General features: G+C 42.4%; 2 protein-coding genes across 2 annotated transcripts; both read left to right on the forward strand.

Annotated features, from left to right (window-relative positions):
* Positions 1 to 1,165: 1,165 nt before the first annotated feature.
* Positions 1,166 to 1,562, forward strand: LOC119273754. The gene is made up of 2 exons (XM_037554806.1): positions 1,166 to 1,270; positions 1,401 to 1,562. Exons 1-2 carry the CDS (start codon positions 1,166 to 1,168, stop codon positions 1,560 to 1,562), a joined length of 267 nt encoding a protein of 88 aa, XP_037410703.1.
* Positions 1,563 to 9,195: 7,633 nt separating this feature from the next.
* LOC119271130 lies at positions 9,196 to 12,400 on the forward strand. The gene is made up of 4 exons (XM_037553065.1): positions 9,196 to 9,867; positions 9,982 to 10,270; positions 12,071 to 12,132; positions 12,221 to 12,400. Exons 1-3 carry the CDS (start codon positions 9,196 to 9,198, stop codon positions 12,088 to 12,090), a joined length of 981 nt encoding a protein of 326 aa, XP_037408962.1. The 3' UTR covers positions 12,091 to 12,132; positions 12,221 to 12,400.
* Positions 12,401 to 26,441: the final 14,041 nt, after the last annotated feature.

Consider the following 26,441-nt stretch of genomic DNA (forward strand, 5'->3'; position numbering starts at 1 on the left):
CAAGATTTGACCAAGTTAGAGAGAAAGCTATCTATATGTACAGTACCAAATATACACTATGAAAAGAACGTTTCATGACAAACCTAGCGTATACATTTAGAACATGGTCAATGTTCATAGTTTGACTTTGAAGAAAAAAAATCTAATACGCGCTATATTTTGAGACAGGGGGATTACATTTTTTAGAACTACTATATTTATGAGTTCTAGCGTAGGATTTCTAAACTTGGGATCACCGGGAGTACTCCAAGCTGGACAACCATATAGGTTCTCACTCTGCTCACTCAAGTTTACAAGAAGGTTACAACTAACATTTCTAAAACATAAACATGTTTGCAAAATAAAAACAGCCAAAATCATACAATTTAGAGGTATTCAAAATAAATATTCAATGCAGTAGTATGTGAACTAAAACCCAGCTCGGAAACTAATGTGTTCATGTGCGACACAGAGAATCGCGAGCTAATTAAGTTTCAAAAGGCACATTAGAAAAATTATGCTACCTTCAACATCTAAAAATATATCTATTTAACCCTGGCAATTAATCAACTATTGTCGGGTACAAACTGTCATCACACTCAATTCAACTCTATTAAACAATGAGCTCCAAGTCAGACTACACGCTCTTCGTTGTACTTGATCGTTCCAACATCATGTGGGCTATATATACGATTGACCCTAACTGTGTCTACTAATCCCAACAGCCCGGTATACAGTGCAGCTTAACAAGTCAGAGAAATGGCGGCTTTCCTCCGGAACCTCTTCCTAGCGACGGCACAGCAGTACTACGGCGGCGTCGACGATGGTCAGCACAACATGGAGCGCCGCCTCCGCCTCTACGCCGACGCGTACATGCTGCTGGCCGTCTCCTTCCTCCTCCGGGCCACGCCCCCTCCGAGCAGCAACGCTGGCGCCGACGCCGTCACCGGGTTCTTGCTCTGGGTTGCCGCCGTGGCTCTTCTGATCCTGTCCTTCGTGCACCAGCGCTTCCCGGCGGCAGCCGTGGCCGCTGCTGACCTGGCGCAGGCGGCGCTCGAGCCACTGTTCGAGCTTCTCAACTGAGCGTATACATGCGCTGTGCGTGCCATGCATGCATTCGTGTCTGGGGACTGTCGCTTATTTAACTTTCTTTTTCGCTTTCTGGTCTGGCTTTGCTTTGTCGATCATGGTGATGCTGAAGAAGAACACGAGCGCCCTGCACTGCTTCGTGACCGCCCTCATGGTGGTCATGGCTGCCACCCTTCTCTCCTCATGCGACGTCCGCAAAGAGGTTAATCACTTAAATTTTCTATTTAATTTGCAAAGTCGCCGTTGAGATGAGACGATGAAGCAATTTTGTCGGATTAGATATCTAATCTTTGCTTTTTTTTCATCGTTTGTTTCCTTGCACCCATATGCAGATGGATAAGCCCCATGCTTTTCCCCTGCCCGCTTCGTGCTACTCCAAGCACTTTCCAAACTGCACCGACGAGCGGTGCAAGAAGTTCTGTGGTGGCGATGACATGCCGCCGGTCCCCGGGGCCTTCTGCAACGATGACAACAACTGTTGTTGTCCCATTTAGTTAATTATAAGCGCCGCTGAAGTAATCCAAGAGGAAATGGAGAAGCTAATAATATAAGCAAGAGATCAGACCTTTTCTAATCTTTGTAAACCAGCTTTTCCGACAATTTTTGTCGTAACGATTTTTATCATTGTATGTCTCGTTGGTTCGTGTATGTGGAGACAAATCAAAAGTAATGAAGCTTCAACAAAAATGGTTGATACCTGCGTGTTTACAGCATAAGCACAAACAAGTTTCTTGTTTATTGACTAGATGGACATGAGTATGCGAGCAAGTACTCTTGGTGTTTTTAACTTCACCCAAATGCAAGTCTCTTTACACTTCGAATACACATTCGTTAACTATATTTCTATTTAGCCCCACATTAATTTCATCAAGGATTGACAAAAACATACATTAATTTAGCCCCACAACAATATGCCGTCTATTTGATGAGCTAAGTAGCGAACCTACATCTAGAGACCAAACGCGCACCACCGCTCGCGGTAGTAAGTCGGCCAATTTCGTCTGTTCTATGGTCTTTTCTTTGGTTTTCCAACGGTTTCCTCAACCAGACCTTTTGGTTTTTTATGTGTTCTTTCTTTGGGTTTTCTCGATTTTTGCTTTTTCCAGTTTCCTCTTCTTTTCTTTTTATTTTTTTTCTAATTTCGTTAACTTTTTGAAATACCAAATTTAAAAAATCATGAACCTTTTGAAATATGAGAACAATTTTTAAACTTCATGGTCGTATTTTCAAATTGAGAACATTATAAACATTTTTTGATATCTAGGAACATATTTTGAAATCATGAATAATTTTAACCCGTGAACATTTATTGAAATCCAGTAATAATTTTTAAAATTTATCATTTTTTATATTCATGAGCATTGTTTAAGTCTTCAACATTATTTGATATCCGAGAACATTTTTAAATCTAAGAACATTTTATCAAATTTATTAATATTTTTTGAAATCCAAGAACGTTTTTTTAAATTCATCAATAGTTTTTAAGATTAATATGTCACCACAAATTTCAAAATAAATTGCGAGCCCAAGATAAAATTAAAGTGTGCATGGCTCAAACAAGTTCCTTAAAATTTTCATTAAAGTTCAGGGAAGCTGTTTACACTACTAGGGAAAACCTTATACACAGAATGTTACCAGTAACGCTGTACAAAATCAAACGCTACTGCTAATTAGTAGCAGCGCGCGTAAATAAACCGCGCTACTGCTACGACTTTTGCAGTAGCGCGTACTGGCGAAAAGCGCTGCTGCTATGTTTGAACTGGGCGCACATGGCTAGCCCAACCTAGCAGTAGCGCGTATACTGGCCCAGCGCTACTGCTACGCTCCTTAGCTGTAGCGTGCTTACGTGTAAGGCGTTGCTGCTAACAAAAATAAAATAAAGTGAAAAACAAGTAGAAAAGTAAATGAAAATGAAAGAAATAGAAAAAGGAGAAAGAAAAAAAATAAAATGTAAAGAAAAATAAAAAAAGGAAAAAGGGAGAAAGGAATAGCAGTAGCGGGTTTCAGTAAACGTGCTATAGCTAACATAGCTATAGCGCGTTTCCGGAAACTCGCTATCGTTACGTTTCACTTAAACAGCGGTCCCCCCCCCGGCCACCACTTTTTCCCCAAATCCCTCGCCCTCGCCGCCGTCTCCCCAATTCGTCGTCGCCCACTTCGCCGCCATCTCCTGCCGGCATGGACGCCCGCAACCTCACCGTCTCCCCCCGAGGCTGCCGTCATCCTCATCGCCGCCGCCCGAGGCCGCCCTCAGCCTCACCGCCGCCGCCCGAGGCCGCCCTCGACGTCACCGTCGGCGCCCTCCACCTCACCGCCGCCCGAGCCCGCCCAGGACCGCCGTTGCCCGTGCCCGAGCCCGCCCTCTCTCCCCTCTCTGTAAGTCCCCCACCCCTCCCCCTCACTCATCTCTCTCTGCATTTTAGAGAAAAAATTAGTAGAGCAAAATTAGTAGAGCAAAAGTTAGTTAGGGCAGTAGGGTTTAATTAGTGTAGATGCTGCTTGTATAGTATATAGTGATACTAGTAGATGTTAATTAGGTTAGGGCAATAGTGGTACTAGTAGATGTTAATTAGATGTTTTTCAGTTAGGGCACTAGAGTTTTGCTAGGTTAATTAGGTTAGTAGTGCTGCTAGTAGTAGTGGTACAGTAGGTTAATTAGGTGATGTTAAATGAATAACCTAAATGAATGAAATTAGTAGTTAACTAATTTTTTTTTCCTTTCATCATTATAGAGCACTAAAGTTAACTGAATTTTGTTCTATTAGTAGTTAAATGAATTTTCTTCTACACTTTGTTTTTGAATTAGCTTGCGAAATTTGGACATGTGGTTGCTCGTGTATATTTGGACACTGTTTCCAGGGAATGATGCTTAGTGGCCTATGTTTTGCCGGATTGTTGATTCATTTTTTTTCCGGCAAATTTCAGGTTCTTGATTTGTCCACTTTTTAGCAAAGGTCATGCCGAAATTTTCCGTGAATTTCGGCATGACTTGTGCTACAAACTAGGACATATCGAGTGCCCGTGATTTGCCGCATCAGGAAGGAGTCAACATTCCTGCAAAACAATAGGCCTTTTTTATGTCATTATTCATTTTATTAGGTCTAGAATTAATTGACTAGATTTAATAATAGGAAACATGGCTAGCAACGATGAAGGACATGGTTCTGGTGATTGCGACGATGCCTACCGGGCGGCAGATGAATTTTTTAGCCTTACCGACGATCAACCGATGTTATTGCTGGGCCCACCAGTGGCATCGGGGACTGAGACCGACACGCAGGCCGGTGCTGAGACTAAGACCGGCGCTCAGACTCGGACCGGCATCGAGACCGGCGCTGAGACTGAGACCGGTGCTGCCTCGGGGAGTGGAGCCGGTGTAGAACCGAAAGCAAAGAGGCAACGGGTTCCTAACAAACTCAGGACTACTAGAGTGGTGGTCACGAAGGTGGACGACGGAAATTTTGAGCCAACGGTGCCCGAGGAAGCGCCTCGATGCTACGGCAATCAAATAGGCTGCATCGTATGGACAACCGCCACCATCAACGATGAGAAACTACAGAAGATAGAAAATATGAGGAGCTCCCTCCTAAAGAAGTTTCACCAGATATTCTTGTCCCCGGGCCGGAATGAGAATGATTATAAAGATTCAGATGAGGACCCGGCAATGAAGAAGATAAACAAACACGCCATGACCAAGTTTAGCGACGCGTTGGCCGCCTGGAAAAATCGAGTGAAAGCAAGGATCATCGACAAGAAGGAACCCTACTCCGAGATTGTAAAGGATAATCCGACAATCACGGAAGAGCGGTTTCAAATATTCAAGGAGGCTTGCGAGGCCAAAGATGCCAAAAAAGTCTAAGTGCATGAAGGGGCTTCAAGAGAGGAACTTTGGGAGCCACCACCTCGGAAGCCGTGATTACGGCAGAAAGAGGTCCAAATGGGCCAAGGAGGACGCGGAAGCCGCGAGTCTGGGCATCGCAGACCCCTTGGCGGAGTTCACCGTCCAGCAGGAGCGTGACGTCCTCAGGGCCCGGCACCATTGGGACCCAGTGAAAAAGGTTTACGAGACAACACCGGTCATTACGGAGTTCATAAGACTGCTAGTAATTTTAGTTTCTGATCAATTCGACTGCAGCACAGGATTGCGGTCGAAAGCGACTCGCCGTCTGAGGCATTGGCGAGGCCCAAGTGGGACACTCCATTCAACCGGGCGTTGAACATATTGAAACGACAACCGGTGGATCGACCGTCGTATGGACGCGTGCATGGTGTCGGAGACGGCGCCACGTGGAAGAAGTACTACCGTGAGACCACGGAGGAGAGAAAGGAAAGATGGAGATTAAATGAAGAAAACATCGACAAGAGGGTTGAGATTGCGGTTGAGAAGAAATCAACTCAGACAGTTGCAACAGCGGTAGCTGCCGCAAAAAAGGTGGCTGTAGATATTTCTACTACCTTGGTTCCGGCCGTTTTCAATTGGACCAGGCAATATCCAGAGAAAAATGTAGCGGACTTTCCCTTGCTGACTTCTTGGCAAGGAGCAGCTCGACTGGCGTTGCACCAGCACCTGCAGGTGCACCTGCTCCCGCACCGGCTCACGCACCGGACGTGCTAGGCGGTGCTTCGTCTTTGGCTGAGCTCGACGTCCTCAACGTATCTGTCACACCGGCCCCCTTCAATATAAATGTATAATATCCCGTTTTCGTTGCCTTTCGGATGTCTCACGTCACAGACTTTTCTTTGCAGGCCGACAAAACCCCGTGCACCATATTATACACCATCGGCGACCAGAAGGTGGACGTGGGGAAGGCAACGATAATGGAGCCAAAGGAACCATTGTTTCACAGCCGGCCGATCCCCCCGAACGTCTTCAAGGTTTCCGTGGCCAGTGTCAAACCGGGCCACGAGAATTTGCCTCCTCCAGTACTACTGGGGGATGACGACGAGACACCGCGGCGGCTTGGTGATTGTTGCAATGTTGGGTGGGTCCTGTTGTGGCCAAAGAGTCTGCTTCGTCTGGAGGTGGCCAGGAGCACACCCATGAGCACGCAGCCTCAGCAAGGTATGAACATCAATACCCCACCTACCCAATTAGCGTCGGGTGTCGAGTTGGGTGATAGCGGACGGGGTAAGGAGGAGGCTTCATTAGTCGCTGATGACGTCACCATGGATGAGGATGAGGATGACGATGGCGCTGCTGAACAGTATGTCTATACTGGCGCCTCCTCAGGGTTTGAGCGTCATGAGTCAGTGCCTGAATTGCCGTCTCAACATATTATGGACGACCTTCCGGTAGTAAAGAAGTTTGGGAAGAGAGCGAGGAAAGGCAAAAAAAGCTGTTTCTATGATCCAGCCGCCTCAGCAGCCTCGACTTTAGGACCGTATAGATATCCTCGATGCGGATAAATGGCATATCCCCGGTCAACCAATCCTACCTGCAACAGCGCTACGGGACAGATTCGGCGATCTAAAGAGACTTCATGACGATGTGCTGCGGGTAGAGAAAGACCTCATCGCCTCGAAAGATCCAGGATACCCACTCTACGTGATTAATGTTCCGCGGCAAATGTCGTACGTCGACAGCTTCCCCGCCGATAAGTTCTTCCTCCGATTCGATTACATATTCGACATGTTTCACGTGAAGAAGCTGGATTTTACGTTTGTCCGCCTTTATGCCTTGCACATGAACTACATCATCGGGGTTGAGCAGATATCTCATATCTGTGTCGCTGACCCGTACTACATGCACGAGGGCTTCTTGGGAGTCTGCGCAAATCACCGTGAATACGCGAGGGATTACATCGTCAGTTTCATGCTCGCCAATAAGGACAAGGGGGCGATTCTCGTGCCTTATCATCCCGTGTAAGTCATCCGCACTGCTATCCTTCGTCCTTCGATTTCAATCATTCATTTGCACGGTGGAGGCTAATTAATTTGAGGACTTATTTTGCGCAGCGGCGGGCGCGCCATCCTCATCATCCTCTACCCCCGATTCTCCCACGCTCTTTACTTGGACTCGCCGAAGAACATTCACAAAAAGGATTACACCCACATCAAGGATGTTCTCGACAGTGCTATGTGTTACTACCAATCAATGGGTGGAGAGGTCAGGGGCAAGAAGATAAGGGGCGGCAGGGTCGCCTTCGGCCATAAGACCGACTTCTGCTGCATCCAGCAACCGAATGATTCTCTTAATGATGGATTTTATGTCCTACACCACATGCTGGAGTACAGATGGGATCACCAGAACCTTCGCATGGCACCTTCTTCCGGCGATGCCCATATTCTGCAATGGGCAAAGGACATAGGAGATATCGAGGATCATCGACTTCGAGCTGAGTTCTATAACATCCAGCGCGAACTTGCCCAAATCATCATGAAGGAGGTCGTCAGAAAAACAAGGATGTTCTACGGAGAAGGACAAATGTCGCGGGAAGACATCCGAATATGGATAGCCTCTCAGCGTCTCGACCTGAAGCCTTTCACTAGGCTCGGGGACTATCTCCCTGACTTGGATGGATGGAACGACATGTTGGAGTGATTGTCGATACATGACAATGTGTCCATTTAGTCCATACTTTCTGTATGACAAAACTTTGAGTTATGCACGGTGAAACTTTATTTGTGATGTAATTAAACCGTCCTCCTCCTCGACTAGCGAAAATCACTCTAGTTAGGGCATTTTGGGGTACGATGAACTTTGTTATTTATGCTTATGATATGTTGTTTCTATTTTTGCCAAGTCTGTCTCTTTCTGTTGCTCAACTATATATGTTGCATATCATCGACTCATGTGATGATGCAGGTGCATAGATCATAGATGGCGAAGAAGTGCTACGCCAGGAGTATATATACGACAAGTGGCCGGAGTGTCAGGCCGCCCAGGTGTACCGGTTTCCGGTTTCCGAGCGACACGCAGTAGTTAGTTTAGGTTCACGCTAATGCGAGAGAGGGATACGAACTCATGTTCTCAAAGTGATAGCTCTTCTCGTGTATATCATTGTTTAGATGGATGACGATGTATTTGCAAGTAATCGAGACTTGTATCGCTATTTTCGAGATGATGACGAGAGACCACTTTGTGTTGGATGATAATTATGATGATGACATGATTTGATGAGACTAATTGTATGTATAAGCTATGATTACATTTGTATGTGTATGATATGCTAAAGATTATTTTATAAAGCCTATTCAAATACAAAACAAATATGCAGGAAAAAAACTAATAAATAAACTAGTAGTAGCGAGGGGGGAAATTTAGCAGTAGCGTCTCCTTACCAGTAGCGCGTCCCAGCAAACAGCGCTGCAGATAATATCAGTAGCGCCCTTTCCCAAAGAGCGCTACAGCTATTCATGTATAGCAGTAGCATGGGAAAACAGGCGCTACTGCTATACGTTAGTTGTAGCGCCTTATTAGTAGCGCCGGCACCCGCGCTACTGAGAGGCCCAAAACCCTCGCTGCTGCTAGGCTTTTTCCCTAGTAGTGTTATAAAGTTTTTCAGTTCTGGCAAAGTTCTTTAATTTTCTAACAAAGTGCAGGCCCACTGTTGGGAAAGTTCTTCAACTCTTTATTCAGTTTGTTTAGCACCTTAAAATAAAAATGAAAAATCATTCACTGTTTCCAGCAAATTTCATCACTGAAAACACTGATAAGCTTCTAAAAGATCATATTTCAATTTCAGTTAACAAATAGTATGTGTTAAAAATCATCTAAGACTACTCTTGCTCTAAAGATCTTGACGTTAGTTCAAATATATATTTTAATAAATGATTTTAAGATATGAATCATCTAAACTGTCAAAAGAAAAGTAAAAGTAATGAAGTTTGAGGAGAGGGAAAAGATAACGTAGGCATGCATGTGTTAGTGCAGGCATGCATGTGTTGTGTGAGAAGGAAAAAAGAGAAAGAGAGGCCATGCACATGCAAAGGGCTTCGATGAGTTAGGAAACGCTATATTGGGTGTCCGAGAGTCCCAGGTTTGTGGCGCGGCGTAGCGCAACGCCCGGGGCGTATCGCGGCGCGCGGCAGCCGTCGTCCACATCGGCAACCTACCCTCCCTAACCACAAACGCGCGTGAGGCGAGGGTCACCGACCGCGACAGCGTCACGCCGGGCCGAGGCGCGCATGGAGCTGTTCGAGCGCGCCAAGACGGTGCGGCTGCGGAGCCACCAAAACAAGTACATGTATGCCGATGAGGACGAGTCCCACGTCCTGCAGGACCGCAACGCCGCGTCCCCGAACGCGCGGTGGACCGTGGAGCTGGTGCCGAACGCGCCCGGCGTCATCCGCCTCCGCAGCCGCTACGGCCGCTACCTCACCGCCTCCAACGAGCCCATCCTCATGGGCGTCACCGGGCGCAAGGTGATCCAGACGCTGCCCCACCGCCTCGACTCCTCCGTCGAGTGGGTCCCCGTCGGCGAAGGCAGGCACGCCCGCCTCCAGACCCGCTACGGCAACTTCCTCCGCGCCAACGGCGGCCTCCCGCCGTTGCGCAACTCCGTGACCCATGACGTCCCACACCACCGCCATGCCGGCTGGGTCGTCTGGTGCATCGAGATCGTGCAGGTCCTCGTGCACCCGCCTCGATGCTCGGATCCCATCACCACCGCCTACTCTCCTCCTCTACCTTACAAACCACACTCTCGCTCGCCCTCGCCCTCGCCCGCTCCCTTGCCGACGGGAGCGCTCAGGCCTCCTGCGCCACCGCACCACCGTACATCGACTCCGGTCGTAGCGCAGCCCCCGCCGCCTCCCCCTGGATCCCTAGCGCCCCCGGTCGGCTTTTCGAGGCTCGAGGTCCGTACGCGCACCTGTTCCTGCACGATGAGTCCAACAACCCAATGGTGGGCCACCGACTTACGCTTTTGCTAATTTTGGTTCTCCATATATCGTGTTTGCGGACGCATGCAGTCGGCGGACTCCTTCTCGGTGCCGGTGCACAAGGTGGAGGGGCGGCACATCCACTACCATATTGCGGATGACAGTGGGTATGTGCGTGAGGGAGATGAGGGGCGCTCGTTCCTATTCAACGGGACAAGCCTTGGGGAGCTGCTGGAGAGACTGCAGGAGGACACGGGGCTCAAGGACGTGATCATCTGCTCCCGCAACCCCATCACAAGCAAGTTGATGCCGCTCCGCCTGCAGCTGCCGCCCAACAACAACGCCATGCATGTCGTGCTCGTGCACGAGTCCTCAAAAGGTACGAGAGAGGATTCTCCACCATACACGGGACCTCGTGTGCATGCATGCATACATATATTTTTTATTCTTGTTCTGTGGGTCCATTGTATCATCTATAGTGTTTTTTCTATCCCCTAGCATGTGCTATTCTTTAGTCACTGAGTTTCGTTCAAACAAATAGATGCCTGATATATTTTGAAATAAATTTTTCTTTTACTTTATGTTTACATAAATGTGTTTTTTCAGCAAGATCTTACCAAAAATCAATAATGTTTTATTCGGTTCCGCATAAGTAGTTTTATTGTTTCAGTATGGCTAGCCATGTTCTCGTAGTGTATCATAATGTTACACTGTTTACCTACGTGTTTCATCGTGTGTTAGTGTGTTTTAAATTGTTCCATACTGTATGTAAAAGTTAGTAACTAAGAGTAGTTTATATCCAGTTCCATTTGGGGGCATCGTGTTCCAGAGTGAACCATCGTGAATTTTAAAACTTGTTGACATATAATCAAAAGTGGTCTCGTTTTAAAGTCGTCGTCATCATAAACACAAATATGCAAATGGATCATAAAATGAACGCCTGGTTGAAAAGATAAAATATATTTAGACTTGGGAATAAAACAAAATACTGGCATGAGATGGTGAAGCATTGCTAGAACAGTAGTGAGAGAAGAGTCTGACCAACTAAGCAGTAGTCAGTGAATGTATGCGAATCTTCAAGAAAATCAATGGCCGCTACATGCACGTGATGGTAGACATGCCTTTCTCCAAAAGGTACACATATATGGACATACTTTCTTTTATTATTACTAGGTAATTGCTCGGTTTATGGCCCCCAAGAGGATTGTGATAAAATCCGATTCCTCAATGAGATCAGAACAATAAGATCAAGTGCTTCAGGACCGTGGCTCCTCTCAGGCTATGAGAACACCTGATTGTTAGTGCGGAAGATAAGAATAATCGCAACCTTAATAGGCGCATGATGGGTAAGTTCAATAAAGTGGTTAGTGATGTTATGTTGCATGATGTTAACCTTAATGGCGGTGCTTTCACATGGACAAACGCAACAATATATACGGTTCTCTACAAGATTGATCGCATGTTGGCATCTCCGGCGTGGCATGATCTCTTCCCGGACAGTTTTCTCCAAGGAATTTCCTCGACCACATCCAGCCACTGCCCATTGCTTCTCGCCACAGTTCACAAAGTTGTTGGCTGTCGCAGATTACGTTTTGAATTTTGTTGGTTATCCAGGGAAATGTGGACTCCTTGGCGCGGTCAAATCCAGCCCTCTGTGCTATTTCTGACCCGCTGACCGGACTATGTCGCAAGATCAGTTTCATCACAGATAAAACTCTTCAAATCTGGAGTGCCAAAATCTTTGGTAATATTAAAGAAAAATTTGTCTGGGCGACTGGATCAAGTGAAAGACAGTTGCACTCTCCATTTCTCTGGGACATGGCTTCAAGAGAATTAAAGGAAGCTGCTCGGACTTTGTTCAGTGGATGGAACGATGGCTCGTCAAAGATCTAGAATCACTTATTTGGATGCAGGGGACGCCAACCTCAACTTATAGAAGATCTGATGAGTTTGACTCTACGAAAAAGCTTGCATGCTAGCATATAAACTATTTTGAAAGGACCAAAAAGTTGACACTCACATTTGATCTTTAGATTTTTTATGTACTTCTAAATACTTTGGACGAGACGGAATTATTTTTCCAAAAAATAGCCATTCTCCACATTATTGACTGCGCTAAGATCCTTATACAGACTGTCACCCTCTAATACAGTTTTCTTTCATGTTGAATCATTTTCAGTGGCAAGATCTTTTTCATAAAATGTATGGTCCACAAGCTTTGGAGGATGTGTACGGCAGAAGGTAAAGCAAACTGCAAGATTGTGTATGTGTTGTCTATATTGTACCTTCTGTTTTTGCTAATTACGAAAATTCACTGTTCTTTTTTCAGTTACAGGGAGCTTCTTGTAAAGTGTTTTTTTTATCTGAGCATGTTGACCATTTCATTATCGTGGGCTAGATCTGGGCAGTGTAGGTGAAGAGCCGTGAAACTGTGTATACATTTATTTCTCAGATTTTTGGTTTCGCTCTTCTTCGAAGTCTGAGTGACATAGAGATGTTTCTGCACAATCTTTTTACATGTCACATGATATAGAATTTCACGTCAATGATTCATCGTTGCAACCATGCAATGTCGTGGGCGGGTGTAACCGAGCAAAAGTGGCACTATACATGTCTACCACCTCTGGTGGTAAATGTGTAGTATTGACCCCAGGACGTCCACCAAACACACCGTGAATGTCACGACACATACGCCATGTGGGTGGAACGACAGGTATTACACAGAACACACACACACACACACACACACACACACACACACACACACACACACACACACACACACACACACACACACACCGAATCCAACAAGTCAAATGTAACAAACACACACACACACAACGAATCCGACAAGTCAAATATAACAAACACACACACACACACAATGAATCCAACAAGTAAAATATAACAAAGGGTCATACAATGATACAACCAAGATGCGGTTCTCACAACGGAAGTGAAAAAATACCTTAGACAGGTAAAAGTTAACAAATGCCTTATTAAGAATGCTAAAAAAAGACTAGATGGCATTCATATCCTTGCTCCAACAACTGTCCGGGATAACCATAGCTAACGTGGTCCTTCCCCAAGAGATTACCTGATTTCTATGCTGCTATCTAATTTGCAGTATCAGGATGAAAAGAATAGATAAAGCAAGGTTAGTACTAATGAGTGATATTTAGTTTTGACAATAGATAATGAGTGATATTTAGTTTTAATAATAGATGATGAGGTAGCACATCAGATTACGAATTTAATTTTGAGAATAGGTCCAAGGGTGTTCTTTATAATAGTTTTCCGTCCTGCATGGCGTTTTCTGTATCAAATGATTGTAGTATCTATCCATGTGTCCATACATGACATATATATCCATTCCCTGTAAAAAAGGATATATATCCATTTATTTCTTACTTGAATTAAAGCGTCAATTAAAACATTTAATTCATACTTATAATTGGCTAGGCAGGCACACCAATGTACTTACAGGGTCTATATAAACAACACAACAAATCTCAAATAACAACACAGCAAAAAGAACTGCAGTACGTAAGCGTAGCTAGCCTCCTCCTCTACTGTAAATCGATCATGGTGATAGTGAAGAAGAACACGAGTGCCCTGTGCTGCTTCGTGGCCACACTCATGGTGGTCATGGCTGCCACCCTTCTTCTCTCCTCGTGTGACGCCCGCAAACAGGTTAGTCAGTTAAATTTGCTATATATAATTTGCATTGTCGCCGTCGTTGAGATCGGAAGTTGGAGCACATGTTTTTCAGATTAGATATCTAATTTGTGCATATTTTTATCGTTCATTTATTTACATGCATATGCAGATAGTTGAGCCGCGTGCTTTTCCCCTGCCGGCTTCGTGCTACTCCAAACACTTCCCGGACTGCACGGACGAGCGATGCAAGAAGTTCTGCGGCGGCGACGACATGCCGCCGGTCTCTGCGGCCTTCTGCAATGACGACAATAACTGTTGTTGTCCCGTTATCTAGGAGGAAATGGAGATGTCAATAATATAAGCAAGAGATCAGACTCTTTCTAAAATCTTTGTAAAACAGTTTTTTCGGCAAAAAAATTTAACAATTATATCATTGTGTGTCTTATTAGTAGACATATCGAAAGTAATGAAGCTTGAACAAACATGGTGTGTTACCTGCGTGTTGACAGCACTATCGCATACAAGTTTGTTGTTTATCGACTAGATGGACATGAGCATGCAGCAAGTTCTCTTACTGTTTCAAACTTCACCCAGAATGCAAGTCTCTCTACACTTCCCTTCCACTACACATTCGTTAATGATTTTCCTATTTAGCCCCTAAATAAATTCATCAAGGATTGACAATTTTTTTCTATTTGGGGAGGGGATATGAATTACATATAACCTTAATTTACAATCAAAAATAGAAATGTTTCACGTTCTACATGAACTATCAACCATTAATTTAGTTCTTGCAAGCAAAATATATCAGTCAAATCTTAGACAAGGATATATGTTTTGTATTAACTCTATTGTATCATCACAACAATGTGCTCGTTGGCATATGGCATATCAACATTACTTAGCTCCATATATGGAGAGAATATATGCATTGGTCAATATATAAGTAAGTTGTAACTAGAGTTGTACAACAAAATTAGGAAATGTAGCATAAAGAAACACATTTACACTACTAAAAACTACCATTTTACCTAGGGCCATGGTCTTTACCTAGAGCTCATTGGCCTCCTCAAGGGAAAGAAAAGGCATGAGGGCATCTCCAGGGGAGACCCGCAAAACTCCAGTATATGTTCGACCAGGCACTTTTATTCACTTTTGCAATCCAACACGGTTCTGCATCGGTCCGCGAAGTGGTCCGGATGTACATTTATTTACAAAGTGGAGACAAATATGGGGGAGCTATACCGGAGTCCGGACATCCACCTGACCAACCAAAAGCCTTTGCCTAGTCCTCCTCTCTTCTCTCTCTCCGCACATGCATGATCCCCCTCTTATCTCTCCTCCCAACTGGACACCACACCACAATATCCCACCACATGCATGGTCCCCGCATACTTTTTCTCCTCCCGGCCAGATACTTTGTAAAGTTAGCGTTAGATGGCTCCCTCCTGTATGATGTTCGCGGACCACGTCCCGACACAAAAATGGACATATACCAGAGGAATTTGTGGGTCAGTGTTGGAGATGCCCTGAACAGTATACCCTAGGAAAATATCATTTTCTAGCAAAAAAGAATTTGAAACAAATTCACCTAAGCTTGGTAGCAGGGCGACATATGTTTGGCTTCCCCGCACCATTTATTTAGTTTTGCACACATTGAGCCCACTTATCAGCGAGAGTGAGACATGACATGTAGCAAGAAAGTGCACGAAATTTCGAGCATCTTCTCCCTGGCCAATTCCAAATCCTCCTCTCCCAAAGCAGAGAGCTTCCCAGATCTGGGGCGTGCCCAACCCCGGACAGCCAAGCTTCCCCGGCCGCCACCTAGGTCATCACTTCTCTTCCCCTTCCTTTGACCCCCGATACCACCGTCTGCTAGGGTTTCTCCTTCGATGTCACCGCCGCTATATATATACCTTTGAATATAAAAAGTAAAAAAAACAAAAAAATCAATAACAACGGAAGAAAAACAAAACAGAAAAAGTAACATGATGTTAGCAGGCGAGCCGCAGCTACTGGGTCATGCAATACTTGCTGCACTTGCTGGCAAGCTGTGGTAGGGCTCGCTGCGGGCGACACATTGCGTGCTTGCGGTCATTTTTTTAGTACTTTACATTTGATTTTTCTAAAAACACGTGGGAAAAGTAATGTTGAGAAGTGTGACTTTTTGAGAATTTGAGCACATTTTTAGAAAATATGATATTTGTTAAAAAAAATAAAACTTTTAAAAAACTAAAAAAGTTGAATATTCTTTTGAAATTACGAACGTTTTTGGAAAAAGAAAAAAAAATCAAGACTTTTAACATTTTGTGAAAATGCGAACATTTTTAAAATGAGTGAATTTTTTTTAAACGTCAAGAGATTTTAAAAAGTAAACACTTTTAATATATTTTTCAAAATTGCAAACATTCTTTTGTACAGGAAGAATATTTTTTTAAAAGGTAGATTTTTTGAAATTATAAAAAAACTAGGAAATTAGTGATTTCTTGGAAAAAGACAAACAATTTTTTAAAACTAAGAACTCTCTTTGACTTTGTGAAATTTAAAAAAGTGAAGAATGAAAAAAATTAAAAAAGGCATAAAAATAAAAACCAAAAATGAAATAGGAAAAACAATGAAAAAAACAAACAGAAAAAACTCATTCAACGAACCTTATAGAAGGTTCACAAAACTCCTTGGCTCGCACTATATAATATGCTCAGTATGGGCCGTCCCATCTCTTGTCTCTCTGGTTATTCCCCTGTGCGATTCAACGACTGAGCTGCACTGAGTGACACAAAGGATTTGAGCAACTCGTATTTATTGATCCAGCCTGTTAGAGCGAGCCGAATGCCAGGTTAGCTTGAAGGTTGGGACTGGGAAAGATAGGCCTTGATTTTTGTTCGCGATGGGAGTAAGGTGGAACGAAAACGGCTAGCAATTTTGGGAGGAACCCTATTTAGCGGTTAAGGCGTCGGTTATAGGGCTTTCAGCCCATTTAGGTACTGCACTACGTTCGTCACGGAAGGTTTGAAAAGCTTCTGAAGCAAGCTTGCGAATGATTTTTCTGTTTTTTTATTTTCCATTTTCTTCAGGTTTTCTATCTTTTTTTCTCATGTTTCTCTTTCTTTATTTTACCTTTAATTTCATGAACTTTTTCTTCAAACTCATGAATTTTATTTAGAATTGCAAACAATTTTAAAATTCACGGTCCATTTTTATTTTTTTTAATTCGTGAACTTTTTCTGACTTCACATAATTTTTTAAATTGAACTATTTTTTAATTAACAATATTTTTATAAATTCATGAACTTTTCTGTGAAATTCGTTAGAATTTGTGAACTTTTTCTGACTTTGCAGAATTTTCCGAATTCACTTTTTTTTTGCTTTCGCAGACTTTTAAAATTCAGGAACTTTTTTCAAATTCACAAACTTTATTTTGGCATCGTGAGCTTTTTTCAAATTTATGGAAGTCTTAAAAAATTGCTAACATTTTGAGAACCAACGTTTTCTTCTATTTGTTCGACTATTTCAAAATCAAAAAAGGCGAGAGATGGTTTTCTCCCTTACCGGGCAGGCAGGAAGAGCCGAGGTGAAGTGTACAAGGAGATGAAAAAACTAACGAAATTGACTAGCGACCGAGAGCTACATGGGCCGGCCATATGGATGCGCCGGTTTGGATCACTGTTCAAAGAAAAACAGATTTGGACCATGCATTTGGTGTGAGGGTGATTGAAACTTGGAAGGAACGACTGCTAGGCAACATGCCATGCTCATGATCGAGTAGAACTCTTCGCCAAGTACTATATAGAGAGAGAAGAGCGACGCAAGCAATACTCCTATATCAACACACAAAGAAGGCAAGAACTGTAGTAAGTACGTACGTAGGTGTAGCACCTCATCTTGTACTGCACACCATGGCGATAATGAAGAAGAACACGAGCTCCCTGAGCTTCGTCGTGGCCGCCCTCATCGTGGTCATGGCTGCCACCCTTCTCCTCTCCTCGTGCGACGCCCGCAAAGAGGTCAGTTGATTAACTTTGCCATTTATTCACGACGTACGTTGTCAAGATCGGACAGATGATTTGAAACTCATAATATTTTTTATTGTTTTTGTATGCACACATGCAGAAGGATAAGCCCACCGCTTCCCCCGTGTCGGGGAAGTGCTTCTCGAGGTTTTTCCCAAACTGCACCGAGCAGCGATGCAAGAAGTTCTGCGTCCAGCCACTCCCCGGAGCCGTCTGCATCGACAAAACCCACTGTTGCTGCCCTATTGCTTAGTTATAAGCGTCGTTGAAGCGATCGGGCTAAGAAATAGTACTGGTTAAAGATGGCAACAAGCAATATTTGTACACTTCGAAATATATACTACCTCTGTTTCTAAATATATGGCATTTTTTGCAGTCAGTTGAACTACAAAAACGTCTAATATTTAAGAACAAGGTAGTATATGTTAATGTTGTTTCTAGTTATGAACTGTTGACCCAAAGATTTATGTATTGAATTAATTGTATAATTATATCACCACAACAACGTGCTCGTCATCAATGTTAATTACTTCCATTTGGTTTGAGATAGAGTGATCATGTCGTATGACAGAATTAGAAAAGATAGAATAAAGAAACACATTTAGGATGTCGCAAGGTGCCACCCAGGGGGTGTTCGATGTGTTTTTTTCTGGAGGGCGAGTTGACAAGTAGGCAATGATGTTGGCACAATACCTCAAAAAAAAAATGATGTTGGCACAACATCGTAAGGGATATCAAATACAAAGGGTAGCGGAGAGATCAAGTCGATCCTAGAGAGAGAGGGGCTTTCAGTCTGATGGTTAATCTCTATTTAACGGCTGCTAACATTTTGGTCCCACGTTCTACATAAACTGTCAACCATTAATTTAGTTCCGGCAAGCAAAATATAGCAGTCAAATCTTAGAAAGGATATGGCTTTCTTTGGTTCATAGGATAGGAATTTTATAGGAATAGGAAAAACATAGGAAGTGAGATGACATACATGTCAATTGCTATAGAGAAAGAGATGTCATTTGGTGCATAGGATATGATTTTTTCCATTGAGTCTAGGCTAATGTTTTTTTCCTCCAAAACGTGAAGGATTGATTCCTATCCTACATAGGAATAGGAATCTATTCCTACAAACCAAAGGGTTTCAAAGTAATTTTTTCTTCGCAAATCCTATCCTATAGAATTTCTACAAAAATTCTACAAACCAAAGGAGGCCTATATGTTTTGTATTAATTCTATTATATCATCACAACAATGCGCTCGCTAGCATGACATATCAACATTAATTAGCCCCATAGATGCAGAGAATATATATGCATTGGTCAATATATAAGTAAGTAATTGATATGTCTCCAACGTATTTATTTTTTCTCATACTTTTCTTTTTGTTTTGGACTCTAATTTGTATGATTTGAATCAAAACTAACCCCGGACTGACGCTGTTTTCAGCAGAACTACCATGGTGTTGTTTTCGTGCAGAAATAAAAGTTCTCGGAATGAAACGAAACTTTGCAAGGATTTTTTATATCAATAATAAGAATTTCTAGAGTCAAGACCTATCGGAGAGGGGCCCCTGGGTGGGCACAACCCACCAGGGCGCCCCCCCTCTCCTGACGCGCCAGGTGGGTTGTACCCACCTGGTGGCCCCGCAGACCTCAACCCTGACACTATAAATTCCTATTTTCGGAGAGAAAAATGAGGAAGAAAGAATTATCGCGATCCATGAGACAGAGCCGCCTCCAAGCCCTATTTTTCCTCGGGAGGGCAAATCTGGAGTCCGTTTGGGGCTCCAGAGAGGGGGATCTTCGTTCTTCGTCATCACCAACCCTTCTCCATTGCCAATTCTATGATGCTCCCCACCGGGAGTGAGTAATTCCTTCGTAGGCTCGCTGGTCGGTGAGGATTTGGATGAGATTCATCATGTAATCGAGTTAGTTTTGTTAGGGCCTGATCCCTAGTATCCACTATGTTTTTAGATTGATATTGCTATGACTTTGCCATACTTAATGCTTGTCACTTTGGGCCCGGGTGCCATGATTTCAGGTCTGAACCGTTTATGTTATCATCATTATATCCATGTTCTAGATCCGATCTTGCAAGTTATAGTCACCTACTACGTGTTATGATCCGGCAACCCCGGAGTGACAACATCCGGGCCCACTCCCTGTGGTGACCGTAGTTTGAGGAGTTCATGTATTCACTATGTGTTAATGCTTTGTTCCGGTTCTCTATTAAAAGGAGGCCTTAATATCCCTTAGTTTCCAATATGGACCCCGTTGCCACGGGAGGATAGGACAAAAGATGTCATGCAAGTTCTTTTAATAAAGCACGTATGACTATTTACGGAATACATGCCTACATTATATCGATGAATTGGAGCTAGTGCCATATCGCCCTAGGTTATAACTGTCTCATGATGAATATCATCCAACAAGTTACCGATCCAATGCCTACGAACTTTTTCATATTGTGTCTGCTAAGTTACTACTGCTATCATCACTGTTACACTTGCTACAAAATTACTGCTATCACTGTTACTGTTACTATTGCTGCTACTACTACTATCAAAACTATCATATTGCTGTGCTATTGATTCCTTGCTGCAGATAATTAATGTCCAGGTGTGGTTGAATTGACAACTCAGCTGTTAATACCTTCAAATATTCTTTGGCCCCCTTGTGTCGAATCTATAAATTTGGGTTGAATACTCTGTCCTCGAACATGGTTGTGATCCCCTATATTTGTGGGTTATCAAGACCTTTTTCTGGCACCGTTGCCGGGGAGCATAGCTATATTTGTTGAGTCACTTGGGATTATTATCATACTATCACTATGAAGAATCTGAAGGATCCAAAGACTAAGATATTTCCCTCAACGACGAGGGGAGGTAAGGAACTGCCATCCAGTTCTGCTTTAGATTCACCTTCTGTTATGAATAAACTTGCAACTCCACCACATACTATTAATTCTGATATGTTGCAAGTTATTGATGATGCTACCTCTACTATGAATGATGCTTATGATGATGCTAGTATCTTGCTTGATAATGATTATGTGCCACTTGGTGAATTTCTTGATAAACAAATTGTTGGAGTTATACAACATGATGTTGTTGAATCTGATGATGAGCTCGAAATTAAATCTCCTGAAACACCTGCTAGAACTAGCCTTCCTAGATATGAATTGCCTAAGGTACCAGAAGGTTATGTTATGAGTGAAGAAACAATTAGAGATATTCTTGCTTGCAATGATAGAGATGATCTAGAGAAATTATTACACAAGTATAAAGAAAAATCTCTGAATGCTAGAATGAAATGTGATCCTAATTTTGCTACTTCACCTATCTTTATTGATGATAAGGATTATGAATTCTTTGTCGACCCAGAGTTAATTACTTTGGTTGAATCTGACCCTTTCCATGGTTACGAAACTGAAACTATTGTGGCACATCTTACTAAGTTGAATGATATAGCCACCCTTTTTACTCATGATGAGAAAACTCGCTATTACTTTATTCTCAAATTATTTCCTTTCTCATTAAAGGGTGATGCTAAAGCTTGGTACAATACTCTTGCTCCTGGTTGTGTGCGTAGTCTCCAGGAGATGATTTACTACTTCTCTAAAAAATATTTTCCTGTTCATATGAAACAAGCTGCCTTATAGGAAATATTTAACTTTGTGCAAACTAAAGAAGATAGTCTCCCACAAGCTTGGGGGAGGCTTTGCCAGTTACTTAGTGCTTTGCCTGATCATCCTCTTAAGAAAAATGAAATACTTGATATCTTCTATAATGGACTAACCAACGCTTCAGGGACTTCCTAGATATTTGTGCTGGTTGTGTTTTCAGGGAATGAACTATTGGACAAGCTGAAGAATTATTGAATAAAATATTGAAAAATTATGATGATTGGACTATTCCTGAACCACCGCCTAAACCCACTCTAAAGAAGAGGGGTATATTATATCTCAGTCCCGAAGATATGCAAGAGGCAAAGAAATCTATGAAGGAAAAAGGTATTAAAGCTGAGGATGTTAAAAATTTACCTCCTATTGAAGAAATACATGGACTTAATACACCACCACTGCCTAAGGTGGTAGAGGTAAATTCTCTTATGAAGTTTAATGATAATGATAATCCTCACAATATGCATCCTAGTCAATGCCTTTATGAGTTTGAAAACTACATTAGAAAACAAGATCACTTCAATGCAAATGTTATGAAAGAATTGAAATACAATTCTGATATGATTGCTCACTTGAGTGACTTGTTATTTAAAATATCAAATGATGTTAGAGGTGTTGGAAAGAATGCTTCTATGGTTCAAACTCAATTAGAGAAAGTTGCTAAATCTCAAAGAGAATTGCTTGATGAAATGAATAATAATATGAATGACTTTGCTGTTAGAGTTGCAACTAGAGGAGGTAAAATGAATCAGGAACCATTTTTATCCTGAGGGACACCCTAAAAGAATTGAACAAGATTCACAAAGATATAACACTAGTGCACCTAGTCCTTCTAGAAAGAAAAAAGAAAAAGAAAAAAATGATAGGACTTTGCACACTTCTAGTGAACCTGAAATAGAGAAACCTCTTGATAATGAAAATGAAGTTTCTATCTTAGATGTTGAAACTCAATCTGATAATGAAAAGGATAATGATGAGGTTCATGAAGACACTCGACCAAATAATAAAGAACCAGATAATGATATTGAGATAGAACCACCTGTTGATCTTGATAACCCACAACCTAAGAATAAAAGATATGACAAAAGAGACTTTGTTGCTAGAAAACACGGTAAAGAAAAAGAACCGTGGGTTCAAAAACCTATGCCTTTTCCACCCAAGTCAACTAAAAAGAATGATAATGAAGAATTTGAATGCTTTGCTGAAATGCTGAGGCTGGTCTTTTTGCGTACTCGCTTGAGTGATATCTTGAAAATGCCTCCTTATGCAAAATATATGGAAGACATCATCACAAATAAGAGAAAAATACCGAAAGCTGAAATCTCCACTATGCTTGCTAATTACACTTTTAAAGATGGACTACCTAAAAAACTTGGAGATCCGGGAATACTAACTATACCTTGCTCTATCAAAAAGAATTATGTGAAAACTGCTTTGTGTGATTTAGGAGCTGGTGTTAGTGTTATGCATTTCTCTTTATATAGAAGACTTGAATGGAATAAACTCACACCTACTGAAATATCTTTGCAAATGGCTGATGATGACCCACAAGTATAGGGGATCTATCGTAGTCCTTTCCATAAGTAAGAGTGTCGAACCCAACGAGGAGCAGAAGGAAATGATAAGCGGTTTTCAGCAAGGTTTTTTCTGCAAATACTGAAATAAGTGGTAACAGATAGTTTTGTGATAAGATAGATTGTAACGAGCAACAAGTAACAAAAGTAAATAAAGTGCAGCAAGGTGGCCCAATCCTTTTTATAGAAAAGGACAAGCCGAAACAAACTCTTATGATAGGAAAAGCGCTCCCGAGGACACATGGGAATATCGTCAAGCTAGTTTTCATCACGTTCATATGATTCACGTTCGATACTTTGATAATTTGATATGTGGGTGGACCGGTGCTTGGGTGCTGTTCTTACTTGAACAAGCATCCCACTTATGATTAACCTCTATTGCAAGCATCCGCAACTACAACAAAAGTATTAAGGTAAACCTAACCATAGCATGAAACATATGGATCCAAATCAGCCCCTTACGAAGCAACGCATAAACTAGGGTTTAAGCTTCTGTCACTCTAGCAACCCATCATCTACTTATTACTTACCAATGCCTTCCTCTAGGCCCAAATTATGGTGAAGTGTTATGTAGTCGACGTTCACATAACACCACTAGAGGCTAGACAACATACATCTTATCAAAATATAAAACGAATACCAAATTCACATGACTACTAATAGCAAGACTCCTCCCTTGTCCTCAGGAACAAACGTAATTACTCACAAAGCATATTCATGTTCATAATCAGAGGGGTAATAATATGCATATAGGATCTGAACATATAATCTTCCACCAAATAAACCAACTAGCATCAACTACAAGGAGTAATCAACACTACTAGCAACCTACTAGCACCAATCCCAGACTTTGAGACAAGAATTGGATATAAGAGATGAACTAGGGTTTGGAGATGAGATGGTGCTGGTGAAGATGTTGATGGAGATTGCCCTCTCCCAATGAGAGGAGCGTTGGTGATGACGATGGTGATGATTTCCCCCTCCCGGAGGGAAGTATCCCCGAAGAACAGCTCTGCCGGAGCTCTAGATTGGATCCGCCAAGGTTCTGCCTCGTGGCGGCGGAGTCTCGTCCTGAAAAGTTCCCTCCTATTTTTTTCTCATCAAAATACTTCATATAGGAGAAGATGGACGTCGGAGAGCCACTAGGGGGCCCACAAGGTATGGGGGCGCCCTAGGGGGGCGCGCCCCCACCCTCGTGAGCAGGGTGTGGGCCCCCTGGCCTTCATCTTTGGCGAGGATGTTTCTTTATTTATTTTAAGATGTTCCGTGGAGTTTCAGGACTTTTGGAGTTGCGCAGAATAGGTCTCTAATATTTGCTCCTTTTCCAGCCCAGAATTCCAGCTGCCGGCATTCTCCCTCCTTATGTAAACCTTGTAAAATAAGATAGAATAGCCATAAGTATTGTGACATAAAGTGAAATAACAGTCCGTAATGCAATAAATATCGATATAAAAGCATGATGCAAAATGGACGTATCAACTCCCCCAAGCTTAGACCTCACTTGTCCTCAAGCGAAAAGCCGATAACAATAAATATGTCCTCATGTTTAGAGGTAGAGGCGTCGATAAAAATAAAATACGGACATGAAGGCATCATGATTATTCTCATAACATCAACATATATAGATTTTGTCATATGATTACTTATGTTCAAGTGATGATCTATTCACAATGCAAAAGTATAAATCATAAACCTTATTGGGCTCCGACAAACTATAATCTCAGTCATTGAAGCAATTGCAATTTATCATAACATCGGAAAGAGTCTATGTCAGAGCTAAAAAGCAAGTCCACATACTCAACTATCATTTAGTCTTCCATAATTGCTAACACTCACGCAATACTTGTGGTTACGGAGTTTTAATCGGACACAGAGAAAGATAGGGGCTTATAGTTTTGCCCCACAACCTTTTACCCCAAGGGTAATGTCAACAATAATGGTTCATGCGCCCCTACATCCAATTAGATATATATTTATCATGTTCTTTCCAACATGCTGAGCTTGCCAAAGGATAAAATGAAAAAGAAAAGGTGAAGATCACCATGACTCTTGCATAAGGTAGAAGATAATAATAAAGCATAGGCCCTTCGCAAAGGGAAGCAGAGGTTGCCATGCGCTTTTATGGTTGGATGCACAAAATCTCAATGCGAAAGAACATCACTTTATATTGCCCCTTGTGATATGAACCTTTATTATGCAGTCCGTCGCTTTTATTACTTCCACATCACAAGATCATTAAAGCTTATTTCTCCCACACCAATCAATCATACATATTTAGAGCAATTTTTATTGCTTTGCACCGATGACAACTTGAAGGATCTTACTCAATCCATAGGTAGATATGGTGGACTCTCATGGCAAAACTGGTTCAAGGGTATTTGGAAGCACAAGTAGTATTTCTACTTGGTGCTGAGAATTTGGCTAGCATGTGGGGGAAAGGCAAGCTCAACAAGTTAGAGGATCCATGACAACATACTTTATCTCAGATATAAGAAAGACATAACTCATTACGTTGTCTTCCTTGTCCAACATCAACTCTTTAGCATGTCATATTTTAATGAGTGCTCCCAATCATAAAAGATTTCAATGATAATATATCTATATGTGAAACCTCTCTTTCCTTATTACTTCATATTAATTGCAACAATGACCAAAGCTATGTCTGCCAACTCCCAACAACTTTTAATCATCATACTCTTTCTATGTGAAGTCATTACTCTCAATAAGATCAATATGAACTCTTTGTTTCTTTTTATTCTTTTTCTCTTTTCTTTTATTCACCCAAGATCATGGCAAAATAATCAAGCCCTTGACTCAACACTAATCTTTATTATATATAGCTCATGGACTCGATTACAAAGAGAGATCATAAAGCAAAACTCAAAACTAGATCATGCCATAAACTTTATTCTACTAGATCAAGATACTACTAATAGGATCGAACTAAGAAAACGATAAAGATAGGAGTTGTGATTGTGATACGATACTGGGGCACCTCCCCCAAGCTTGGCAGTTGCCAAGGGGAGTGCCCATACCCATGTGATCATATCTCCTTCTTTGTTGTCGGTGTAATATTCTTGGCGATGATTCCCCTCAGGATGCGGTTCTCCTCCTCGAGCTTGTTGACTTGCTGTTTGAGGTCCATTATTTCCTTACAAAGCTTTCCTATGACAGCTAAAGCTCCTTGCACCCAAGGGTGTTGCATAGCTGCGGGAGAACAAGTGACACTCCTCTTCATATTTTCATAAGAAAGAAATCTAACATTAGAAGGGATAACCGAATTTGGAATAGCTGAGCTCTGTAGTTCCCCCATCGTGAACCCAGCTCGGAGGCGAGAGGTGACTTCTTCATCCTCCATGGCATCTACTCTCATCAAGTCAGCCTCCATCTCTTCCTCCGTTGCTGGCCCAAAGTGGTCAGCGTCGCTGTTTGCCCTTGGTTCTGGTGCCGGATTAGATACCCGGCTCTCCCCGATTGACTCTTGAGAAGACATCTTGTTCTAATCTGCAGCAGCAACAGCTCGAAAACAAAAACAGAGGAAATTTGCGTGATACGGGAGTCAAAACCTTCAGGAGAATATATAATGAATTTTTACCGACCAAAATACGTAACGTGTAAGAAAACGGAGTCC

This window comes from Triticum dicoccoides, chromosome 3A, assembly GCF_002162155.2.
Source record: "Triticum dicoccoides isolate Atlit2015 ecotype Zavitan chromosome 3A, WEW_v2.0, whole genome shotgun sequence".
Classification (NCBI taxonomy): domain Eukaryota; kingdom Viridiplantae; phylum Streptophyta; class Magnoliopsida; order Poales; family Poaceae; genus Triticum; species Triticum dicoccoides.